Source organism: Balaenoptera physalus (genome assembly GCF_965194825.1).
Source record: "Balaenoptera physalus genome assembly, chromosome: X".
Classification (NCBI taxonomy): Eukaryota; Metazoa; Chordata; class Mammalia; order Artiodactyla; family Balaenopteridae; genus Balaenoptera; species Balaenoptera physalus.
The window spans coordinates 73804161-73829758 of NC_138903.1; the positions used below are offsets into that span (position 1 = coordinate 73804161).

The 25598-nt window shown below is 35.7% G+C and overlaps 3 protein-coding genes across 3 annotated transcripts in view; all 3 read left to right on the forward strand.

Moving 5' to 3' along the window:
- The window catches only part of LOC309653068 (uncharacterized protein), a 377540-nt gene that overhangs the window by 239226 nt on the left and 112716 nt on the right, over nt 1–25598 (forward strand). The gene's annotated exons all lie outside the window — the stretch shown is intronic.
- The window catches only part of LOC309653026 (uncharacterized protein), a 264232-nt gene that overhangs the window by 158936 nt on the left and 79698 nt on the right, over nt 1–25598 (forward strand). The gene's annotated exons all lie outside the window — the stretch shown is intronic.
- LOC309653039 (uncharacterized protein) lies at nt 791–15622 on the forward strand. The gene is made up of 2 exons (XM_082447412.1): nt 791–9617; nt 10050–15622. The coding sequence occupies exons 1-2, from the start codon at nt 9475–9477 to the stop codon at nt 11611–11613; spliced, it is 1707 nt and encodes a 568-aa protein (XP_082303538.1). The 5' UTR covers nt 791–9474; the 3' UTR covers nt 11614–15622.

The following is a 25598-nucleotide window of genomic DNA, read 5'->3' on the forward strand; positions in this document are numbered from 1 at the left end:
ACAACAAAGTGAATCAGCTGTATGTATACATATATCCCCATATCCCCTCCCTCTTGAGCTTCCCTACCACCCTCCCTATCCCACCTCTCTAGGTCACCACAAAGCATTAGCTTCCCACTAGCCATCCATTTTACATTTGGTAGCGTATATATGTCAGTGCTACACTCTCACTTTGTCCCTGCTTCCCCATCCCCCCCATGTCCTAAAGTCCATTCTCTATGTCTGCATCTTTATTCCTGCCCTGTCACTAGGTTCATCAGTATCATTTTTTAAGATTCCTTATATATGCATTAGCATACGGTATTTGTTTGAGAAAAGCCTAATTTTTATCCTTCATGTTGTTAATGTGATTTATCGCATTGATTGATTTGTGAATGTTGAACTGTCTTTGCATCCTTGGAGTAAATGCCACTTGATCATGATATACGTACGGGCTTTGTAATGTACTGTTGGAATCAGTTTGCTAATATTCTATTGAGGATATTTACATTGATGTTAATCAGGGATATTGACCTGTAATTTTCTTTTCTTGTAGTGTCCTTGTCTGGTTTTGGAATCAGTGTAATGCTGACCTTGTAAACTGAGTTTGGAGGAGTTCATTCCCATTTAATATTTTCGAAGAGTTTGATTGATATTCATTCTTCTTTAAATGTTTCAGAGAAATCACAAGTGAAGCCATCTGGTCCTGGGGTTTTCCGTGTTAAGACGTTTATGACTATGGATTAAATCTCCTTAATTGTTATTGGTCTTTTCAAATTTTCAGTTTTCATAATTCAGTCTTAGTAGGTTGTATATTTTTAAATAATTTATCCATTTATTCTAAGTTGTCAAATTTATTGGTGTATAGTTTTTCATAGTAGTCTTCTATAATCCTTTGTATTTCTGTGGTATTAGTTGTAATGTCTCCACCTTCATTTCTGATTTTATTCATTTGAATCCCCTGTTTTTTCATTTGATCATGTACTTACCCTTAAGAGCGTTTTCTTTAGACATTTTTTGAGTAGATTTGTTTGCAAGAAAGTCTTTTCATTTTTCTTCATTTGAGAAGGTCCTTCTTTCTCCTTTATTCTTTTTTTAATTGAAGTATAGTTGATTTAAAAGATTATATTAGTTTCAGGCAATTCAATATTTTTATAGATTACATTCCATTTAAAATTATTATAAATAATGTGTATATTCCATGTTCTGTACAATATATCCTTGTAGCTTATTTATTTTATACATAGTACTTCCTGCCTCTTAATCCCCTGCACATATCTAGATCTACCCACTTCCTACTACCCACTGATAACCACTAGTTTGTTCTATATATTTGTTCATCTGTTTTGTTTTGTTATTTTTTTATTTGTTAGATTCCACATATAAGTGATAATATACAGTACTTTATTCCCTCCGTGACTTATTTCACTAAGCATAATACCCTCTAGATCCATCCATGTTGTTGCAAATGGCAGTATTTCAGTCGTTTTTAAGGCAGAGTAATATTCTATTGTGTGTATATGTATATATATTGTACATATATATTTTATATATTTATATATATGTGTATACATATATACACACACACACACACACATATATATATATATATACACATGCAATGTCACATCTTCTTTATATATTCATCTGTTGCTTCTGTATCTTGGCTATTGTAAATGATGCTGCTATGAACATTGGGATGCATGTGTCTTTTTGACTTAGTATTTTTGTTTTCTTTGATATATACTCAGAAGCGGAATTGCTTGATCATATGGTAGTTCTATTTTAGTTTTTGGAGGAGCCTCCATGCTGTTTTCCATAGTGGCTGCACCAATTTACATTCTTGCCAACAGTGTACTGGGTTTCCTTTTTCTTCTCATCCTAACCAATATTGATATTGTATACTTTTTGAATATAGCCATTCTGACATCTGTGAGGTGATATCTCATTGTGGTTTCAACTTGCATTTCTCTGATGATTAGCAGTGCTGAACATCTTTTCTTGTGCCTGTTGGCTATCTGTGTATATTTTTTGGGAAAATGTCTATTCAGGACTTCTGCCCATTTTTTAATCAGGTTTATTTTTATATTGGGTTGTATGAACTTTTTATATATACTGGATATTAACCATTTGTTGGTCATATCATTTGCAAATATTTAAATATTTTATCCCATTTAGTAGGTTGTCTTTTCATTTCATTGATGGTTTCCTTTGATGTGCAAAAGCTTTTAAGTCCCATTTGTTTATTTTTGCTTTTGTTTCCTTTGCCTTGAGAGACTGATCCAAGAAAATACTGCTACAATTTATGTCACAGAGTGTTCTGCCTAGGTTTTCTTCTAGGAGTTTTATGCTTTCTGGTCTTATATTTAAATCTTTAATCCATTTTGAGTTTATTTTTGTATATTATGTGAAAAAATGTTCTAATTCCATTCTTTTACACATAGCTGTTCAGTACTCCCAGCAACACTTATTGAAAAGACTATCTTTTTCTGATTGTATAGTCTTCCTTCCTTTGTCGTAGATTATTTGACCATAAGTTCATGGGTTTATTTCTAGGTCATCTATTCTGTTCCATTGATCTATGTGTATGTTTTTGTGTCAGTATGATATTGTTTTGCTTACTGTAGCTTTGTAGTATAATCTAAAGTCAGGGAGCAGGATACTCCCAGCTTTGTTCTTTTATCTCAAGATTCCTTTGACTGTTGGGATCTTCTGTGATTCCATACAAGTTTTAGGACTATTTGTTCTAGTTCTGTGAAAAAAATGTCATGGGTATTTTGGTAGAGATTGCATTATTTGTGTAGATTACCTTGGGTACTGTGGACATTTTAACATATTAATTCTTCCAATCCATGAATATATGATATCTTTCCATTTACTTGTATCATATTCAATTTCCTTCATAAATGTTAGTTTTCAGAGTATAGGTCTTTCACTTTCTTGATTAAGTTTATTACCAGGTTTTTAAATTCTTTTTAATGCAATTTTAAGTGGGATTATTTTCTTTAATTATCTTTCTGATAGTTCATTATTAGTGTATAGAAAAGCAACAAATTTCTGTATATTAGTTGTGTATCCTGCAACTTTACTGGATTCATTTATTAGTTCTAATAGTTTTTTCATGGATACTTTAGGGTTTTCTATATATAGCATCATGTCATCTGCAAATAGTGACAGTTTTACTTATTCCTTTCCAATTTGGATGTCATTTATTTCTTGTTCTTGTCTGACTGCTGTGGCTAAGACTTCCAATAGTATGTTAAATAAAACTGGCAAGAGTGGGCACCCTTATCTTGTACCTGATTTTATAGGAAATGATGAGAACATTTTACCATTGAGTATGATGATAGATGTGGATTTGTCATAAATGGCCTTTATTAAGCTGAGATATGTTCCCCCATACCAACATAGATGAGAGTTATTATCATAAATCAGTGTTGAATTTTGTCAGAAGCCTTTTCTCCATCTATTGAAATTATCATGATTTTTATTCTTCAGTTTGTTAATGTAGTGTATCACATTGATTGATTTACAAATGTTGAATGGTCCTTCTGACCCTGGAATTAATGTGACTGGATCATGGTGTATGATCGTTTTTATATATTTTTGGATTCAGTTTGCTAATATTTTTTAAGGTTTTTTCATCTGTATTCATCAAAGACATTGGACTGTAATTTTCTTTTTTTGTATAGTCTTTGTCTTGTTTTGGTAGCAGGGTAATGGTGGATTCACAGAATGAATTTGGGACTGTTTCTTCCTCTTCAATTTTTTGGAATAGCTTGAGAAGGATAGGTATTAGCGCTTCCTTTTATGTTTGGTAGAGTTGCTCTCTGAAGCTGCCCAGTCCTGGACTTTTGTTTGCTGGAATTTTTTTTTATTAAAAATTCAATATGACTACTAGTGACCAGTCTGTTCAAATTGCCTGTTTCTTTTTGACTCAGTCATGACAGGTTGTATAATTCTAGAAATGTGTCCATTTCTTCTAGGTTGTCCAATTTGTTGGCCGGTAACTGTTCATAGTATTCTTTTATGATTTTTTTGTATCTCTGTGGTATTGGTTTTTATTTCTCCTCATTCATTTCGTATTTTGATTATTTGTTTTCTCTCTCTTCTTGGTGAGCCTGGCTAAGGGTTTATCAATTTTGTTTATTTTTTTCAAAAAGATCTCCCGGTTTCATTGACTTTTTTCTATCGTTTTTTGATCTCTATTTTATTATTACCTCTCTGATCTTTATTGTTTCCTTCTTTCCACTGACTTTGGGCTTTGTTTGCTTTTGTTTTTTCTAATTCCTTTAGATGGTAGTTTAGCTTGTTTACCTGAGATTTCTCTTGTTTTTTGAGGTAGGCTTGTATCACTATTAACTTTCTCCTTAGAACTGCTTTTGTTGCACCCCATAGATTTTGGAAAGTTGTGTTTCCATTTTCATTTGTCTCGAGGTATTTTCTGAATTCCTCTTTGATTTCTCCATTGACCCACTGGTATTTTAGTAGCATGTTTAGTCTCCATGTGTTTGTTTTCCTAATTTTCTTCCTGTAATTGATTTCTAGTTTCATACCATTGTGGTTGGAAAAAAAATAATGCTTGATATAATTTCTATCTTCTTGAATTTATTGAGATTTTTTTTTTGTGGCCTAGTATGTGATCTATCCTGGTGAACATTTTATGTACACTTGAAAAGAATTTATATTCTGCTGTTTTGAGATGGTATGTTCTATAGATATATATTAAGTCCAACTGGTCTAATGTATCATTTAATTCCACTATTTCCTTACTGATTTTCTGTCTGGATAATATATCCATTGTTGTAAATGTGGTGTTAAAGTCCCCTACTATTTTTGTATTATTGTCAATTTTTCCCTTTATGTTTGCTAATATTTGCTTTATATATTTAAGTGCTCTCATATTAGTTGCATATATGTTAATGACTGTTACATCCTCTTCTTGTGTTGATGCTTTTATCATGATATAATACCCTTCTTTGTCTTTTGTTATAGACTTTGTTTTAAAGTCTATTTTGTCTGATATGAGTGTTACTATCCACGCTTTCTTGTCACTTCCATTTTCATGAAATATCTTTTTCCATCCCCTCACTTCCAGTCTGTGTGTGACTTTAGTTATGAAGTGAGTCTCTTGGAAGCTGCATATTGGTTGGTCTTCATTTTTTTATCCAATTATCCACCCTATGTATTTTGATTAGAACATTTAGTCTATTGACATTTAAAGTGATTATTGATAGATATGTAATTATTGCCATTTTGTTACTTGTTTTTTGGTTGTTTCTGTAGTTCTTCTCTGTTCTTTTTGTCTCCTTTTAGTTTCTTCCCTTGTAGTTTGATCATTTTCTTTAGTGGTATGCTTGTTTTTCTTTCTCTCTAGTTTTGGTGTATCTACTGTAGGTTTTCAATATGTGGTTACCATGGGGTTCATAAATATTGACTTATAACTATATCTACTCGTTTTAAATTAGTAGTCATTTAAATTCAAACACTCTAAAAGATCTACATTTTTACTTTACTCCCCATATTTTGTGTTTTTGATGTCATATTTTACATCTTCATGTTTATTCCTTCATTCTTTATTGATGAACTCTTGGTTTTTGCTTGTTCTAGAAGTTCTTTCTCTCTCTTTCAATTCTAAATAATAATCTTTCTGGGTAAAGTATCCTGGGTTACATTGTTTTTTTCTCTTTCGGCACTTTGAATGTATCATGCCATCCCTTCTGTCTTCCAAAGTTTCTGCAGAAAAATCAACTGATAGCCATATGGGGATTCACTTGTATGTGACTCTTTGTTTTTCTCTTGCTGCCTTTAGAATTCTCTCTTTATCTTTAACTTCTGCCATTTGAATTATGTTATGTTTTTGTGTGGGTCTTTTTGGGTTCATCTTGTTTGGGACCCTCTGTGCTTCCTGTACCTGGATATCTGTTTCCTTTTTCAGGTTTGGGAAGTTTTCAGCCATAATTTCATCAAATATATTTTTGACACTTTCCTCTCTCTCTTGTCCTTCTGGGACCCATATAATGCAAATGTTGTTGCACTTGATGTTGTTTCAGAAGTCCTATAAACTTTTCTCATTTTTTAATTTGTTTTTTCTTTTTGCTGTCTTGAATGGGTGATTTCCATTATTCTATATTCCAGATCTCTTAAGCATTTTTCTGTATCACCTAGTCTGTTGTTAATTCCTTCTAGTGTGTTTTTCATTTCAGTTAATGTAGTCTTCAGTTCTGACTGGTTCTTTTTTTATTTTCTAAATCCTTATTAAAATTCTGTGTTTATCTATAATTTCCCCTAATTCTGATAGCATTCTCGTTGCTAATGCTTTTATTTTGCTTAAAAGCATAGGTTCATGGACTCTGAGTCAGAAAATTCCTTGGAACTCATCTAGTTCAGAGAATGGCAAACTTCTTCTGTAAAGGACTAGATCTTAAATATTTGGGGCTTTCCAGGTAAAACAATGTTCTCAACTGTTGAAGAAACTGCCCTCACTGATGGGCTAATAGACTTTACATTTTAATTTTTTACAATTTTAAAATGTGAAAAATTTCCTTTGCTCTTAGGCCATACAAAAACATGGTGGGATAGGCTTGGCCCACAAGCATAGTTTGCTAGTCCCTCATCTAGCTCATTTTATCTTAAACTGGGCTGAACTTAGGGCGCTTGTTGAAAATACTTGAATATTCTGGCTTCTTTACGTGACTTTAATTTGCAATTAGGAATCCTTAGTAGTGATGCTTTCCCAAGGTAAGCCTCTAGTGAAATGTACAATGTACAATGATAGGGCTAGTTTACAAAAAGGAGGAAAATTAAGGAACGAAATTCCATGAATAGCGAGCCTTACTTCCTTTAGAAAATAAAGGGGTTCCTTGCCATGCTCTCTCCCTATTCCCTTTAAACTCCTTACTTAAGCTCTAAAATTGTTAAAACTTTGCAAATCACACACTATGGTTTTTTTCATGTAATTGTGTTAAAGATTAACAATGACAATTTTTACTTTATAAAACAGATTTTGGAGGGAAAAAACTTTCTATGGAGTATAATATAGGTCATTAATAGAACCTTTTTGTTATCTTCACATTTCCAATGAACCTGGGAGTTCACTTATTGTCATTTGTCAGCTTCTGAGGCTTAGATAACCCTTGACTCCATTTATTTCAGAATAATGGTTAGTTAGGACACAATTGTATTTTACAATTGTATGGCCATGGCACTGACACCATCAGATCAGGAAATGATCTATCTAATGAATTTCTTCATCATAATGGCTGAAATAATCTGTTGAGATTATGGAATTAAATGACAATTTAGTTCTGTATAAGATGCAGTAAAAATAGCAGGTATAAATAAAGGAGAGATAAGGATAAATCTTTGGACAGAGCTTTACAAGCTTAATTGCAAATCATTTGAGTGTACAGTGTAAAACTGTAAATCAAGTCTTTAGAAAAATGAGCAACTATCTAGAAAGGGGGAGCAACTTTTTACAGATTCATTTTGTAATTCATTTGCTGTGGAAATATTTATTTAACAATCTATTTGAATTTGATTTTCACAGCAGTTTTTTCTCTAAATAAGAAATTCTCAGTGCTGTACAGAATTACAGTTCTCAGGAAAGCATACTCTTAGAGATTAAGAGAGATTAGCTTTTACAGAGTTCTAATGAATGAATTTGTAAATATCATTTTCCCTCTTTTGATGTTAATTCAAGTTTAATAACTAGCCAAAATGTATTTATTTCAAAAGTGTTACCTCTGGAAAGTGATGTTACTGATAAGAACACTTAAAACTTCTTGTACTCTATAACATCTTTGAAAGTATTCCTGCTCAGGAAGATATTTGGTTTAGCGTTCCAAAAGGCAGACATAAAGCTTTGATATAGTCAAAGTCCCCAAAGCTTCAGGCAGTATGCCAATCCTGAATAAGCAATGTGAATTCCATATTTACTGTATTTCCTGTTAGATTTTTTTCTTAATATAGTAGAATATTCTTTTGGAAAGAGTAGAAACATTATGTGTATAGTTTCTCAAGAGGCCAGGCATCCTGATAAATCAAATACATGAAAGGATACTAGTTACCAATCTATAAAGGCAGATATTATTTGTTTAAATTTAGATAGTGTCTAGCTAAATAAAATTTGCTGAACTTTCCCTCACCCTTTACTTTTTGTCTTGACTTTCAAAATAATGAAAACTAGTGACAGAGCAATCATAATAGAAAATCCATTACTATGATTTGAGAATAGGAGTCAAAGAAGTTCTAAGTATTTGCACTTTTAGATCAATGTTTAGAAGCCCATGAAAATTATTTGCTATATACCTACCCTAGGATGTGGAAGTTTCAATATTTCTCATGTATGTTTGCCTTATAAATCAACATTACCCTTCTGTTTATTGTCTGTTAATAATTTACATTATGTAAGTCTTTACCATTTTTCACAGTTAGTGTTTTCTCTTAGACACTATCTCATTTGAGCCTCACAATTATTTGCTGAAACAGCAGATTTTGAAACTTTTATTATAATCAATTCTAGAGTATGTTAAAACTTGTGGAGTATTTTTTCTTATGTTGTAACTAAATAACATGTTATAGTATAAGTCTATTATTTTTTGCTCAGGTTTCATTGAAGATGGAATATATCTCTTTACCTAGATAAAATTCATTTTGGTAATTCTTCAACTCTCCTTTTTCCTATTCTTGGACTCCTTCTTCACCTAAAAGACTCACTTGTTATGTATGTTCCACTTTGAGGTTAACAATAAAATATTAACAGCAATTTTGATGCCTTATGAAGGACATTTTGACTGAAAGGAACAGAACACCACTCATACTGGCTTGAATGAAAAAAGGAAGCATGGTAAATACATTAAATCAAGGATCATGATTACCTTAGAGAACTCAAGGGCAGAAAGTAGAGTTAATATTTAGTAGGAACTGGAATCAGGAACCCAGGTAGAAAATATGTCCGCCTGTTTCTCTAGAGGCATATGATCCCTTGTTTCTACTTCCTTAATGTATGGATATTTTATTATTTACACTCTCTGCACATTGGCTTTTTTCTACTTCTCTAGGCATATGACAGACATTGCTTTTTCATACAGCCAGTGATTGCCTGTCCTCATTTCAAACAACCAGCAGGAAAAAAAAAAAAAAAGAGCTATTTTGTATTCTGACTCTAACTCCACAGGAAAAAGAATTTTATTGTCCCAATTAGGGTCAAATGCCAGTTACTTACTACCAAGGCAACATAGCACCAATGCAGCATTTGGAGATGTCCATTAGTTCATGGAAAAATAGAGGTTAGGAAGACACCTTACAATGTGTCTATCATATCCACCCTTATACTTAAATATTAATTTTGAAGTTTTATTTTGAAAGTGGTTCTCCTTATAACTTTCCCTTAAACACAGGTACAGATAATGAAGTAACAGCCTACCCACAATCAAAATGCCTAGATGTACTGTGTTTCATGTTAAATGTAACTGAGAAATTATAACTTTGTTTATGATTTATTTTGCTTTGCAGCCAATAATTACAACTAGTTCATCAGGTGAAACTATATTTCCCCTTCAAGATGTGTCCCTTCCAAATGAAACAGTACCTGACAGATTTGAATATTTTTCTATAGAAAGGCTCAACAATCCAAGGTAAGCCTCACTGATAATCAGGTCTACATACATATAATCTTAAATTGAAGTAGAATATAGAAATAGCTTATTTCTATTTTCCACTACATTTTTAACATAATATGCAATTTCCAAAATAATGATGCATTGATTGGATAAGGACAAGAAAATAGTACATTGCAGGGAAGTAGCCTAATCAGTCAATTACTTCCAGGTGCATTAGAAAAACAGTTAATGTGAGGGTAAATGCAAGTGAGTGTAAAATCTACCTACACTGATTTTCTTCCAATTTGTTCACAAGAAGTGTAATGATGTCTCATGATTTCTAAAGCCTGATAGATATAAATGTGTACTTTATAACATTTTCCTACAGAAGGCTTTTCAACAGAGAAATAATATATTTGCTGACATGTGATGAATATTTTTTAAGTATTCATGTTTGTCTTTTTTAAGTAATGAAGGAGCAGTAATGATGTCACTTGATGAAGGAAACAAATCAGAAACAGAAGTTTCTGATAAAGATGTTTCTGAAAATTCAACCAACTCTTTTGACTATAAAAGTCTCCAAGACCTAACAATAATTGAAAGTGATGCACCTCTGCTGGATTCTGGCTCTGAAAGATGTGTGATTGATTCTGACTCTGACAGAGGCATTGGTTTGGAGTCTGACTTAGAACAACACTTGAAAGACTCTGACTCAGTAATATGGGGAATGGATTCAGACTCAGAAAAATGTCCCATGGACCCAGACTCTGTGAAATACCTACTAGAAGCAGAAAAATACCAGATGGCTTCAGGCTCTGTGGAAGACCTGATGGAATCAGAGCAACACCTAATTGGAGTTGAACAATGCCAGCTGGACTTTGACTCTCTGAAACACTGGATGGACTCAGATTCAGAAAAATGCTTGGCAGACTCTGACTCTGAAAAATATGTGATGGACTCTGACAATGAAAGACCTGGGATAGACTCAGACTCAGAAAAATATCCCATGGCTTCTGCATCTGTGAAATACCTGCTGAAGGCAGAAAAATGCCAAATGGCCTCAGATTCTATAAAACGCCTGTTGGAATCTGAAATAAGATTAATGGAGACCGAACAACACTGGATACTCTCTGCTTCTGAGAGGTATGTGGTGGGCTCACACATGGAAAGAGATGGAATGAACTCAGCTTCTGCATCTGAGGTACATCAGATGGGGGAAGGAAAACATCAGGAGAAGACTAGATCTGAGAGACATATGATGGACTCTGACTCTGAACCATGTAGGATGGACTCAGACTCAAAAAGATACGGGCTAGCCTCAGCTTCTGTGAAATGCCTCATGGACGCTAAAGCGTTTCAGTTGAGCACTGGCACTGAGAGGCACTGGATAGATTCTTGGTCTGAAAGACGCACAATGGACTTGGATTCTGAAAGCCTTGGTATGGCCTCTGATTCTGTGAAACACATGATGAAGGCTGAAAATTGCCAAAGGGCCTCTGATTTGGAAAGATTCTGGATGGGCCTCAGGTCTGAATCTGAAAGATGCTGGACTGACTCTGAAAGATCACAGTTGGACTTTGACTGTGGTAGATGCTGGGACAGCTCTAGAAGATATCAACGCAGGTCTTCAAGACTTCAGGGTAGCTCTGGAATATGTCGAGATGACTTTCAAAAAGACTGGGATAAGTTTGAAAGACATCAAATAGACTCTGATTCTGAAAAACATCGAACAAATTCTGAAAATGAAAGATATCAAAATAAATTTGAAAGTGAAAGACACGTGGTGGAGATGGAGAGGGAACAGTGTGTGATACAATCTGAAAATGAGAGACTTCAAATGGATGAAGACAGGGGAAAATATTTCATAAAGTCTGACAGTGACAAAGAGCACAAGATTTTATCTGACAAGGAAAGACACCACCTTGACTCAGAAAATGAAGCACAATGGCTTGGTGCTCGTAGAAAAGATAATCGTCCTCAGGGTAAGCTTAAATGTGAGTGGCTTTTGAAACCAGCTTGTTTTCAAGTTTAATTAATAACATGATGATACTTCCAAAATGGCAGTAGCTTTAACAGATTTGGGCCTGAAATCATTTCATCAGAAATTCAGAGAAAAGGCATCTTAATCTCAGATTTTCCATTCACTTTTGAAAATTAGGCAAATCATCTGTCTTTAGTTATCTATTTTACCATATTATCTTAAAAGAAGGAAAATTAAAGAATCATTAGCAAAGATGATTATTCTGGCCTAGGAAACGGCATGTTGAATTTAGTTTCTATGATTCTAGAATGGGTGGATAGACATTGCTCATAGACATTTTCCCATTATTAGTTACTGTGAAAAACAGAATCCAAGCCAACTATATAAACATTCAACTTATCTTGCTTCTCTCAAAGTTATTATAAAACTCCATAATTTTCAATAAATAATTGGCATTTACCTTGTTCATCATATTTAATTTATCACACTAACTCATTATAATTCTCCATTTCCTAAGCCATTTTATTAAGGTATGCTTATTATGATAAAGGAACTATTATCATCTCAGATATTTTTCTTTATATTAGTCATTTTCCACTGAGCCTTTTAGTTACAACTCAAAGTGTGAAATGAAAACTAAGAATTTTCCCCCAAACATTTTTCAGAATGCTTCCCTCTGAAATTCTAACAGGAAATTCTATGCCTCAATAAAATCCAATGACTTTTTAAAAACAGTGTATTTTAAATAATATATGTTTAATGTATGATCAATATTTCCTATTTTATTTTTTAATTAATTTTTATTGGAGTATAGTTGATTTACAATACTGTGTTAGTTTCTGCTGTACAGCAAAGTGAATCGGTTATACATATACATATATCCACTCTTTTTTAGATTCTGTTCCCATGTAGGTCATCACAGAGTATTGAGTAGAGTTCTCTGTGCTATACACTAGGTTCTTATTAGTTATCTATTTTATATATAGTAGTGTGTATATGTCAATCCCAAACTTCCAGTTTATCCCTCAACCCCTTTCACCCTTGGTACCATAAGTTTGTTTTCTATATCTGTGACTCTATTTCTGTTTTATAAATAGGTTCATTTGTACCCTATTTTTCAGATTCCACATATAAGCAATATCATATGATATTTGTCTTCCTCTGTCTTACTTCACTCAGTATAACAATCTCTAGGTCCATCCATGTCACTGCAAATGGCATTATTTCATTCTTTTTATGGCTGAGTAATATTCCATTGTATATATATAACATATCTTCTTTATCCATTCCTCCATTGATGGATATTTAGGTTGCTTCCATGTCCTAGCTGTTGTAAATAGTGCTGCAATGAACATTGGGGCGCATGTATCCTTTTGAACCATGTTTTTCTCCAGATATATACCCAGGACTGGGATTGCTGGATCATATGGTAACTCTATTTTTAGTTTTTTAACGAACCTCCCTGCTGTTTTCCATAGTGGCTGTACCAACTTACATTTCCACCAGCAGTGTAGGAGAGTTCCCTTTTCTCCATATCCTCTCCAGAATTTATTGTTTGCAGATTCTTTGATGATGGCCATTCTGACCAGTATGTGGTGATACCTCATTGCAGTTTTGATTTGCATTTCTCTGATAATTAGTGATATTGAGCATCTTTTCATGTGCCTCTTGGCCATCTCTATGTATTCTTTGGAGAAATGTCTAGATCTTCCATCCATTTTTTGATTGGGTTATTTGTGTTTTTTTTGATATTGAGCTGCATGAGCTGTTGTATATTTGGGAGATTTATCCCTTGTCAGTCACTTTGTTTACAAATATTTTAGGTTTTGTTTGTTCTTCTTTCTCTAGTTGCTTTAGGTGTAAGGTTAGGTTGTTTATTTGAGATTTTTCTTGTTTCCTGAGGTAAGATTGTATTGCTTAAACTTCTCTCTTAGAACTGCTTTTGCTGTGTCCAACAGGTTTTGGATTGTCGTGTTTTCGTTGTCATATGTCTCTAGGTATTTTTTGATTTCCCCTTTGATTTCTTCAGTGATCCATTGGTTGTTTAGTAACACATTGTTTAGCCTCCATGTGTTTGTGTTTTTTACAGTTTTTTTTCTTGTAATTGATTTCTAATCTCATAACATTGTGGTCAGAAAAGATGCTTGGTATGATTTCAATTTTCTTAAATTTACTGAGGCTTGATTTGTGACCCAAGATGTGATCTATTCTGGAGAATGTTCTGTGTGCACTTGAGACAAAAGTTTATTCTTCTGCTTTCAGATGGAATGTCCTATAGATATCAATTAATTCTAACTGGTCTAATGTGTTATTTAAGGCTTGTGTTTCCTTATTAATTTTCTGTCTGGACAATCTGTCCATTGGTGTAAGTGGGCTTTAAAGTCCCCCACTATTTTTGTGTTACTGTCGATTTCCCCTTTTATGGTTTTTGCACTTGCCTTATATATTGAGGTGCTCCTATGTTGGGTGCATATATATTTACAATTGTGTCTTCTTCAATTGCTCCTTTGATCATTATGCAGTGTCCTTCCTTGTCTCTTGTAACAGTCTTTATTTTAAAGTCTATTATGTCTGAAACGAGTATTGCTACTCCAGCTTTCTTTTGATTTCCATTTGCAGGGAATATCTTTTTCCATCCCCTCACTTTCAGACTGTATGTGTCCCTAGGTCTGTAGTGGGTCTCTTGTAGACAGCATATATACAGGTCTTGATTTTGTATCCATTCTGCCAGTCTATGTCTTTTGGTTGGAGCATTTAATCCATTTACACTTAAGGTGATTATCTATATGTAAGTTCCTATTGATGTTTTCTTAATTGTTTTGGATTTGTTTCTGTAGGTCTTTTTTCTTCCCTTCCTTTTTTGTTCTCTTCTCTTGTGGTTTGAGGACCATCTTTAGTGTTGTGTTTTGGATGCTTTTTCTTTTTTGTGTGTGTATCTATTGTAGTTTTGGGGTTTACTGTTCCCATGAGGTTTTGATATAGTAGTCTATATATGTACATGTTTGTTTTAAGTTGCTGTTCTCTTTCCCACCTAGAGAAGTTCCTTTAGTATTTGTTGTAAAGCTGGTTTGGTGGTGCTGAATTCTCTTAGCTTTTGCTTGTCTGTAAAACTTCTGATTTCTCTGTCAAATCTAAATGAGGGCCTTGCTGGGTAGAGAATTCTTGGTTGTAGGTTTTTCCCTTTCATCACTTGAAATATATCGTGCCACTCCCTTCTGGCCTGCAGAGTTTCTGATGAAAATTCAGCTGATAACCTTATGGGGATTCCCTTGTATATTATTTGTTGCCTTTCCCTTGTTGCTTTTAATATTTTTTGTCTTTAATTTTTGTCAGTTTGATTAATATGTGTCTTGGTGTGTTTCCCCTTGGGTTCATCCTATATGGGATTCTCTGTGCTACCTGGACCTGAGTGAGTGTTTTCTTTCTCATGTTAGGAAAGTTTTTGTCTATAATATCTTCAAATATTTTCTCAGGCACTTTCTCTTTCTTTTTTCCTTCTGGGACCCATGTAATGAGAATGTCAGTGTGTTTAATATTGTCCCAGATGTCTCTGAGGCTCTCCTCATTTCTTTTCATTCTTTCTCTTTATTCTGTTATGTGGCAGTGATTTCCACCACTCTGTCTTCCAGCTCAGTTATACATTCTTCTGCCTCAGTTATTCTGCTATTGATTCCTTCTAGTGTATTTTTCATTTCAGTTATTGTATTGTTCATCTCTCTTTGTTCTTTAGTTCTTCTAGGTCTTTGTTAAACATTTCTTGTATCTTCTCGATCTGTGCCTTTATTCTTTTTCTGAGATCTTGGATCATTTTTACTATCATTACTCTGAATTTTTTTCAGGTAGATTGCCTATGTCCTCTTCATTTAGTTGTCTTGTGGGTTTATATCTTGTTCCTTTGTCTGCAACATATTTCTCTGTCATCTCATTTTGTCTAACTTACTGTTTTTGTGGTCTCCTTTCCACCGGCTGCAGAATCATAGTTCCTCTTGCTTCTGGTGTCTGCCGCCTGGTGGGTGAGGTTGGTCCAAGGACTTGTGCAGGCTTCCTGGTGGGAAGAACAGTTGCCTGCCTCTGGTGGGTGGAGCTGCGTCTGTCCCTCTGATGGGCAGGGCCGTGTCAAAGGGTGTGTTTTGAGGTTGCTGTGAGTTCAGTACAACTTTACGTAGCTTGTCTTCTGATGATTGGGCCTGTGTTCCTATCTTGGTGGTTGTTTTGCCTGAGGCTTTCCAGCACTGGAGCCTGCAGGTTGTTGGCTGAGGCTGGGTCTTGGTGCCAAAAGTTGGACCTCTGGGAGAGCTCACTCTGATCAGTATTCCCTGGGGCTTCTGCTATCAGTGCCCGTGCACTCACAGTGATCTATAGTCAACCTTTGCTTCCCCAGGAGACCCTCCAAGACCCCTACGTAGGTGTAGCCCAGGTACTGCTTTGTGCTGGATCCCAGTGCACATGAGACCTTGTGTGCACCCTCCAAGAGTGGAATCTCTGTTTCCCCCAGCCCTGTGGAGCTCCTTCACTCAAGCCCTGCTGACCTTCAAGGCTAAATGCTCTGGGTGTTCTTCCTCCCTATGGCAGAGCCTCAGACTGTCTTGGAGGGCTATTTTATGTGGTAACATCCCTGTGTAGCCTGCATGGGTTTAATATTTTTGATGCAATGTTTTTTTTAGTATAGATGTCTGCCACTTCTTTCCTCAGTGTATGCTGGCCATTATTCCCTTTATAGAAGGTTTGACTGATGTTGTGATGACCAGAACCCACACTGGATATTGAGCAGGGCCTCCCCTTTGCTCTGTGGTTGTCACTGTCCTGTCAGAGGTGGTGTCTGCTCCCTTGTTGTTGGAGTAGGGGTCCCCAGATCTGTTTATTAGCTGTGTTTCTGATCTGCAGTGTGAGATAAGCAGGATTGGCGCACTCCCACTGGGAAGGAAGCCACTGAGTAGTCCTCCTCTAGAGCTGTTCACCTGTGGTGTGCTCTGTTGTGTCACCTTTCACCCGTTGTGTGAGCTCTCAGATTACACTATTGTTGGCACTGCTCTCAGCCCCACCTTAACTGTGGGTATGCGGCAATTGGTCCTGGTGTCTCTCAGACGTTGTTTTCACCAGGCCACCAGCATAGATCCACTGAATTCAGGTCCCAGGATTGCAGTAATCATGGATCTGGACCCACTTTGGGTGCTATGGGGACAGTTCAGACTCTGGCCTGGCCCAACCCCTATGTGTATGTGCCCACAAAGTCTACAGCTGCTAAAGCCAGACCCGTCTTGGCTGAGGGAGCACTTGTTGTCTGTTCAGATGTTCTGTAGGCACTGAGTTTACAAAGCCTGTTGCAGGGGTGTCAATTTGCGGTTTGTGCAGCTGTGAAGAAAGATATCAGCCTTTCTTCCTTAGTTGCATGGCTCCTGGGGCTCAGGTGTGGTTTAAGCCACACCTCTGCGTGTGGTCCACTCACAGGGGTTTGCTCCTGAGGCTGCCCTGGAGCACACAAGTCCACTCCATCGAGGAGGGCACGCAGAGGCAGTGGCAGCCAGGATTGCAAGAGCCCCAGTGGGGACAGCATGCATGGGGTAGCCAGCAGCCACGGGTGCAAGAGAGCTGACTCTGGGGGGGCCTTCCTATTGCTTGGCCCTGGACATGAGAGAGCTGGCCCCAGTGGTGGCCCTTCCTATTATGCTGGGGTCAGGGGCCAGTGTGTGGGGAGAGAGGCTGCAATGGTAGCCCTACCCCTTGTGTGTCACTCAACAGTGGCACTTCGCTTCTATGGTGGTCTGGGTTTCCTCCACAAGCATTCCTGGTTGTGGATTTCCTCACTTCTGTCCCCTCAGGCTGTCTCTTCACAGACAAGAGCAGTTCTCTCCCCAGGTTTGCTCTCCAAACCCCACGTTCCAGCATCCAATCCCCGTGCGCACCGGTGGACACACGTCTCAGGCTGGGGCATGCAGGGCTGTGGCACAGACCATCTGTGTAGGTCTCACTCTGTCCTGCCTGCCACAGACCAATTGCTGCACTCTCCTCTGATAACCCCTGAAGCTCCCCTTCTGTCCCAATTGATCTCCCCGCTGGTAAGGGGGCTTCCTCGGATGCAGGAACCTCTCCTCTCCTTCAGTTAGCCCACCAGGGGAGCAGGTCCCATCCCTCTTCCTCTCCTCTTTGGTTTCCCTTCTTCTTTCTTTCATCTACCCGGTTATGCGGGGATCTTTCTTGTCCTTTTAGGTGTCTGAGGTCCTCTGCTAGTGTTCAGCTGGTGCTCTGTGAGAATTGTTTCATTTATAGATGTATTCTTGATGCATTTGTGGGAAAAGATGAACTTCACGTCCTCCTACTCCTTCGCCATCTTGACTTCCTCCAAACCAGATATTTCCTATTTTAATATGCTATTTCTACACAGGTCTTGAAATTTGTCCTATATAAAACTGACTTTTCCATGTCATATGCTTTCAAGTAGGGTAGGCTATTGGATCCAATAAAAATAAAGTACAGTATATATTTTAGGACATTAACACAAAGTGTTATCCAGAGGTTGCCCTTGCTGTCAGAGAGGTACATTTATCCTCAAGCCACTAATTCAACCGGAATAACTGTGCAATATTTTATTTGAACAATCAGAGGAAAATATTCATTTGATTCTTTATATTTTCTGAGGAAAACTCTCTGATTTCTAGTTAGAAAAGCAATTCTATTGGGAAGAATTAAATAATGTGAGAAATTAATTTCTGAGATTATCTTATAAAGCAGTGTATTGGTAAGGTGGTGATAAAGGTATGTTACCTTTTATGAGGAAAGGGGGGAAATCCTTAAAACAGTTTTTTCACTGGATTTGAACTTAGTAACACTAAGTTAATTCTCCCCTAACCCAATATAATTCTGTTCTAATGAAGTAATATTAGCAATCCTGTAAGAATTGCATTAATCAGCATAGAGGGTATAAAGATTCACATTTCTCATCCAGCTTCTGTTTTTAATATTTTTAAACACCATCTGATAAAAGACCAGTGAATTAGCATAACTACTTCTCAGGGACTTAACTGCACTGTTATTGATGTACTTTGTAAAATTTTGTCATTCAAATTCTTACTATATGCTCAGCATAAATTATAATAAATACATAAAAGTCTAATACCTTAAATTTATATAACACCTTTCAACCTTTCAAATTTCAGTAATGTAAAAATCATAATAACATCTGATACTGAGTGTCAAGTACTGTGCTACACAAATCACGTGAATTGTTATATTTAATCCCATTTACCATCGTTATCCCTCTTTACTGATAATAGCTAAGCTTTATATAGCACAGCCAGGAATCATTCCATGCATTTTACATATACTAATTTGTTAGTACCAATTCACTAGTACTAATTAATTAATACTAATTCACCAGTTTTATATGTATGAATTCATTAAAACCTCACAATAACCCTAGGAGGTGGACACTATTATCATATCTATTTTACCAATGAAGAAACTGAGCCACAAAGAAGTTATGTAATTAATGAAGGTAACACAATAAATGAGAGTCAGGCTGTGAACTCATGTTCCAAAGTCTTTGCTGTTAAACATAAAGATATACTATCTTTCAGCTCTAAGAGGTATGTATTATCCCAATTTTACAGTGAGAAAAGTGAGGCTAAGGTGTTCAAGTGACTTGCCCTGGACTTTGACCCTAGGTTTATCTGACTCCAGAGCCTGAGTTCTTAATCAATTTAATTATGTTACTTATATCTTGACCCTTGTTTTACCTCATATTCTCTAATTTAGAAAGAGCTAGTACACTATAACATTATTGTGCTTGCTTCAAAAATGAAGAAACAGGCAAGGACAGACTACTTCACTAAATGTTACATAGGTAATTAGTGGCTAAGCTAGAGCACAGAAAATCCTAGCATACTGTTATCTTGACCACATCTGTGACTTGATAAAGTTTGCAATCTAAATGAGATGAGAATATTATTACACATGAAACTAATAGATTACACTTTGAGACTTTGACACATTTTAAACATTTGTAATTGGACTGTAATTATCTAATTTATGGATTATTATTAATATAAAACATGCAATGGTCAATACACAGGTAGATAAAAACAAAATTTTGCTAGGGTATTTCACCACTCTTCAGCTGTTGTATATTGAAAATATAAACTGATAACTAAATGTGTTGAAAAATCCCAGAAATAAAATTGGAGGTCATGGGTATAGAAAAAGTGCTCTTTGTGCTGCTTATTTCACGTTCACTCCCAAATGAGCAATACATTTCTCTTAAAGTCAGCTTACACCATGTCTGTTCCTTCTCTATGCCAACCTATAGTAAGAGATAGGAAGAACAGTGGCTTCACTGCACCTCCCAGGCCCAGAATTAAGTTTCTTTGCTCCTGTAACTATGGACCCTAAATTATAATAGTTTTTTTTTTTTGTAAATAAATGAACAGTTGGTTGCAAAACACCTTATTTTTAGTTTATCCTTTTTGCAAAATGCTTTTCCTGAGAACAGTCCAAAGCTCATTGATAATATTAACTCATTTTCTCAACTTCTTTGCTAATAAGTCATAGTGATGTTTAGAATTTATGTTGCCCTTTAAATTTTTACACCAAATACTATCATTCTGGGATCACTGAACTGCAGTCTCCATTATGTCTGACATGAACACATATTCCTATCCCCTCACCTCCATATTCCACCACAGCCTATTGTTAGCCATTTTTTAAAAAACTGTAGTAAAATATACGTAACATAAAATTTATTATCTTAATTTTAAGTGTACAGTTCGGTAGTGTTAAGTACATTCACATTTTCTGAAACCAATCTCCATAACTCTTTTCATCTTACAAAACAAAAACTCTGTGCCCATTAAACAATAACCTCCCGCCTTCCCCACTTCAAGCAGTCCCTGGTACCTACGATCATACTTTCTTTCTCTGTGATTTTGACTAGTCTAAGTATCTCATATAAGTATTTATCTCTTATAGAGTAGTTGTCTTTTTGTGCCTGGCTTCTTTCAATTAGCATAATGTCCTTGAGGTTGATCCATATTGTTGCATGTGTCAGAATTTTCTTGCTTTTTAAGGCTAAAGAATATTCCATTGTATGGATATATCACAATTTGCTTGTCCATTATCTATTGATGGACATTTGGGTAACTTCCACCTTTTGGCTAATGTGAATAATGCCAAACAAGAATGTACAAATATATCTTTGAGATTCTAATTTCAATTATTTTGGGTATATACTCAGAAGTAGAATTGTTGGATCATAAAGTAATTCTATTTTTAATTTTTTGAGGAACCGCCATACTGTTTTCTATAATGGCTGTTCCATTTTACATGCCCACCAACAGTGCATAAGGGTCCTAATTTCTCCACATCCTCACCAATACTTGTTACTTTTTGTGTTTTTGATAGTATTCATCCTAATGGGTGCTTGTTAGCCAATTTTATACCCAATATTTCATTGATTAGGACAAGAACTGGCTACAATTTTTTTAGAGAGTTAACTGAGGATCTGCTGAATATTTATATGAGGAAATATATACCAGTATATACTAGAATATTTTTAACTTAACTTTCAATATTGCCTTAATAAACTCCATGAAAATTGGAATGAGGATCATCATTACTCATAGATATATTTGAAGAAAAATAATATTATCAGAAATATTTTTTCACTTCAGAATCATATAACTTTTTACTTTCTACAATCTTATTTTTGTTAGGAATTGGAAAATAATTGAGTCTATTTAATATGCTTATAGGTTTTTGGAGGCCTATTTTCCTGTCACCTCCACATGGCCAAGAAAAGGAAACTGAAGGACAACACTCTGTGCAACAAATTGATAACAGAGGTGAGTGTATTCAATAGAAATTGCCTAAGGATTTCATATATTTTATTCAATATTTGGAAAAATTTAAGCCAGAACTTTTGTATCAGGGATCTCTAAGACAATATCCAGGTCCAATAATTCTTTAGCAGGATTCACTAGATTCAGCACACAATAGTACTCAAAGCTACGATTTATTACAGTGAAAGGATACAAAATAAAATTAATAAAAGGAAAAGGCATATGGATTGAAGTCTAGCGAAAACTAGGTACAAGGTTCTAAGAGTCCTCTCCCATTGGAGTCACACAATACTCATCTAATTCATCCACCAACAAATTATGACAACATGTATGAAATGTTGTCTACCAGGAAAGCTCATTAGATTATCAGTACTCAGGGTGTTTTTTGCTCAGTGTGTTTCTTTTTTAACAGCTTTATTGACACATAATTTACCCATCAAACTACACAATTCAATGGTTTTAGGTATAGATATGTGCAACCATAACATCTATTTTGGATCATTTTTATCCCCATAAAAGTTAATGCTGTACCCTATAGTTATCACCTGCCTACCCTTTCCACTCCCCTTGGCCCTAAGAAACCACTAATCTACTTTAAGTATCTATAGATTCCTCTGTCCTGGACATTTCATATGAATGGAATCATGTAATACATAGCCCTTTGTGACTACATTCATTCAACTAGTATATTGCTTTCAAGGTTAATCCATATTGTAGCATGTATCAGTACTTCATTCTTTTTATGACTGAATAATATTCCATTGTATAGATATACTGCATATTGTTTATGTATTTGTCAGCTGATAGACATATGAGTTGGTTACACATTTTGGCTATTATGAATAGTGATGCTATGAACATTTGTGTGCATAGAGGTATGTTTCCATTTCTCCTGGATATATACCTAGGAGTTGAGTTGCTAGGTCATCTGGTTACTCGATGTTTAATTGCTTAAGGAACTGCAGACTGTTTTCCAAAGTGACTGCATAATTTTAAATTCCCACCAGCAGTGTATGAGGATTCCTATTTCTCCACATCCTCCTCAACACTTGTCATTATTTGACTTCTGTATAGCCATCCTGGTGGGTGTGAAATGATATTTCTTTAATAGTTTTGGTTTCTATTTCCTTGATGACTAATGATGTTGAGGATCTTTTTATGTGCTTTTTGACCATTGTATATCTTCCTTGGATAAATGTCTACTAGGATCCTCTTTTTTACTTTTATATTTTTATTATTTTTTTCTTATTGAGTTATAAGAGTTCTCTATATATTCTGAAAACATTTTTTTATCAGATATATGATTTGCAAATATTTTATCCCATTCTGTGGGTTGTCTTTTCATTTCATTTAATGGTGTCTTTTGAAGCACAAATTTTTAAAATTTTGATGATGTCAAAATTATGTTTTTATCCTTTTGTCACTCATAATGTAGATGTCATGTATAAGAATCATTTGCCAAATCCAAGATTGTGAAGATTTACACCTATGTTTTTTTAAGAATATTATAATTTTAGTTCTTACATTTAGTTGTTTGATCCATTTGAGTTACTTTTTGTGTATGGTGTGATGTAAAGGAATAATTCATTCTTTTGCATGTGGCTGTCCTGTTGACCCAATATCACTTCTGGAAAAGACTATTATTTCCCTATGGAATGGTCTTGGCACCCTTGTCAAAAATCAGTTGGCCAGAGACCCATGATTTTATTTCTAGATCTCAGTTCTATTCCATTGATCTCTATGCTTATCCTTGTGCCAACACCACACTGTCTTAATTACCATTGCTTTGTAGTAAGCTTTGAAATACGGAAGTATAAGTTCTCTTACTTTGCTATGTTTCAAGATTGTTTTGGCTATTTCAGCTTTTTGCAATTCCATACGACTTTTAGGATCAGCTAGTCAAATCACACGCAAAAAGTCAACTGAGATTCGCATAGAGATTGCATTGAATCTGTAATCAATTTGTGAAGTATTGTCACCTCAACAATATTAAGTCTTCTGATCTGTGAGCATGAAATGTTTTTCCATTGATTTAGATCTTTTTAAATTTCTCTCAATGATGTTTTGTGCTTTTCAGAGTATGATTTTTGAACTTCTTTTGTTCAATTTATTGCAAACTATTTTATTCTTTTGATGCTATTATAAAAGAATTTTGTTCTGAATTTCATTTTCAGACTCTTCATTTTGATTTTGGCAGGGCTCTGTCTCATTCCCTAGACACACCCACTAATTGACTGCTGATTGCCCTACTGTTTTCAACAGGGCTCTGGGCATAAATTTAAGCTCTAAAGACTAATCCAATCAAATTTGGTCTTCTTTGAAGGAACATATCCTTAGGTCCATGTTTGATATTTGTCTGAATCCGGGAGTGTTCCTCCTAGCTGTCAATTTTCCCAGTTCTCTCAAACTAGCTGACCTACAGTTTATTCTTTATCTTCATTGACTTTACCAGTCTCCTCTCAATTGCCATTCAGCACAATCTCTATTGTTTTCTTTTACTGAAGTATAGTTGATTTACAATATTGTGTTAATTTCTGCTGTACAGCAAAGTGACTCAGTTATACACATATATACATTCTTTTTTATATTATTTTCCATAAGCTTTATCCCAAGAGATTGGATATAGTTCCCTGTGCTGTACAGTAGGACCTTGCTTTGTATTCATTCTAAATGTAATGGTTTGCATCTACTAACCCTAAACTCCCAGTCCATCCCTTCCCCTCCCCTCTCCCTCTTGGCAACCACAAGTCTGTTCTCTATGTCTGTGAGTCTGTTTCTGTTTTGTAGCTAGGTTCATTTGTGTCATATTTTAGATTCCACATATAAGTGATATTGTATGGTATTTGTCTTTCTCTTTCTGACTTATTTCACTTAGCATGATCATCTCTAGATGCATCCATGTTGCTGCAAATGACATTATTTCATTCTTTTTCATGGCTGAGTAGTATTCCATTGTATATATGTACCACATCTTCTTTATTCATTCATCTGGACATTTTGGTTGTTTCCATGTCTTGGCTATTGTGAATAGTGATGCTATGAACATAGGGGTGCATGTATCTTTTTGAATTATAGTTTTGTCTGGATATATGCCCAGGAGTGGGATTGCTGGATCATATGGTAATTCTATTTTTAGTTTTCTGAGGCACCTCCATACTGTTTTCCATAGTGGCTGCACCAGCTTACATTCCCACCAACAGTGTGGGAGGGTTCCCTTTTCTCCACACCCTAGAGTGCTCTTAGTCTAGAACTTCTCCTTGCTCTGTTGCAAATGAAGTCAGCTATTTTGGGAAGAGATTAGGAGCCATCTGTTTTATGGCATGCTTTTTCCTCAGGTAAAATCTCTGAGACAAAACTCTCGAGCTGGAGGTAGGGACAATGGTGCACTTCTCTCTGAGTGATACCCTTGCTTCAGGACCTTCAGTGGATGTGGACAGTAGTCTCGAGTTTTCTTGGCTTGCTTCTTCTGGCAGGGAACTGCTGCTTTATGAGCTCAGAGGAAGAAAATTGGGGCTCCAGTAATCTCAGCAACAACACAACCAAGATAGAACCTCTGTTCCATCAGTGGTGACTGGCAGGAAGAAGGGAGTCCCCACCTCTTGGCCACATTCTCCTGGACCTTAGCCTCAGCAACAGGTAGCTGGGAGCATGATAAGAAATGCTGACATCCTGCTCCTCTGAAGGAAAAAGCCCTCCAATGAAGAGCTTGGGGGAGAGGTAGCCCTGTGTTCTTGGCTGCACCTGTCTGTAATAATTTCCATCTTGCTGTATTGGGAAAGGGGAGGGAGAGAGCACTCTTGTTTCAAATGCCACAAACTTTCTTTTCTTACCGAATATTGATAGATTTTCTTGAAGAGATATTTTTTATTTGTTATATGCCCTTTAGACTATTTCCAGAGATTTTAAATTGTTGGTGTTTTAAAATAATTTCCACAAGTTCCACAGGGAAGTGAGTCCATGAAGTTCTGCATGTTTTCTTGCCCAAATTCAATATCCCTAGTTCCCAGGAATTATACTGGAGGCTGGTCATGTAGGTACCCTCTGCCTAGCATGTACGAGAATACCAGAACTTCAGAAAGAAAGCAGGTGTTCACCATAAACCACATTGTTTGTACAAACAGTTTAGGTGTAGTAAACCATTCTTATACATTCTGGGAATGTTAGGAATCTTCTTAAAATTCAAGTTCCTAGATGCTAACCAAGGGC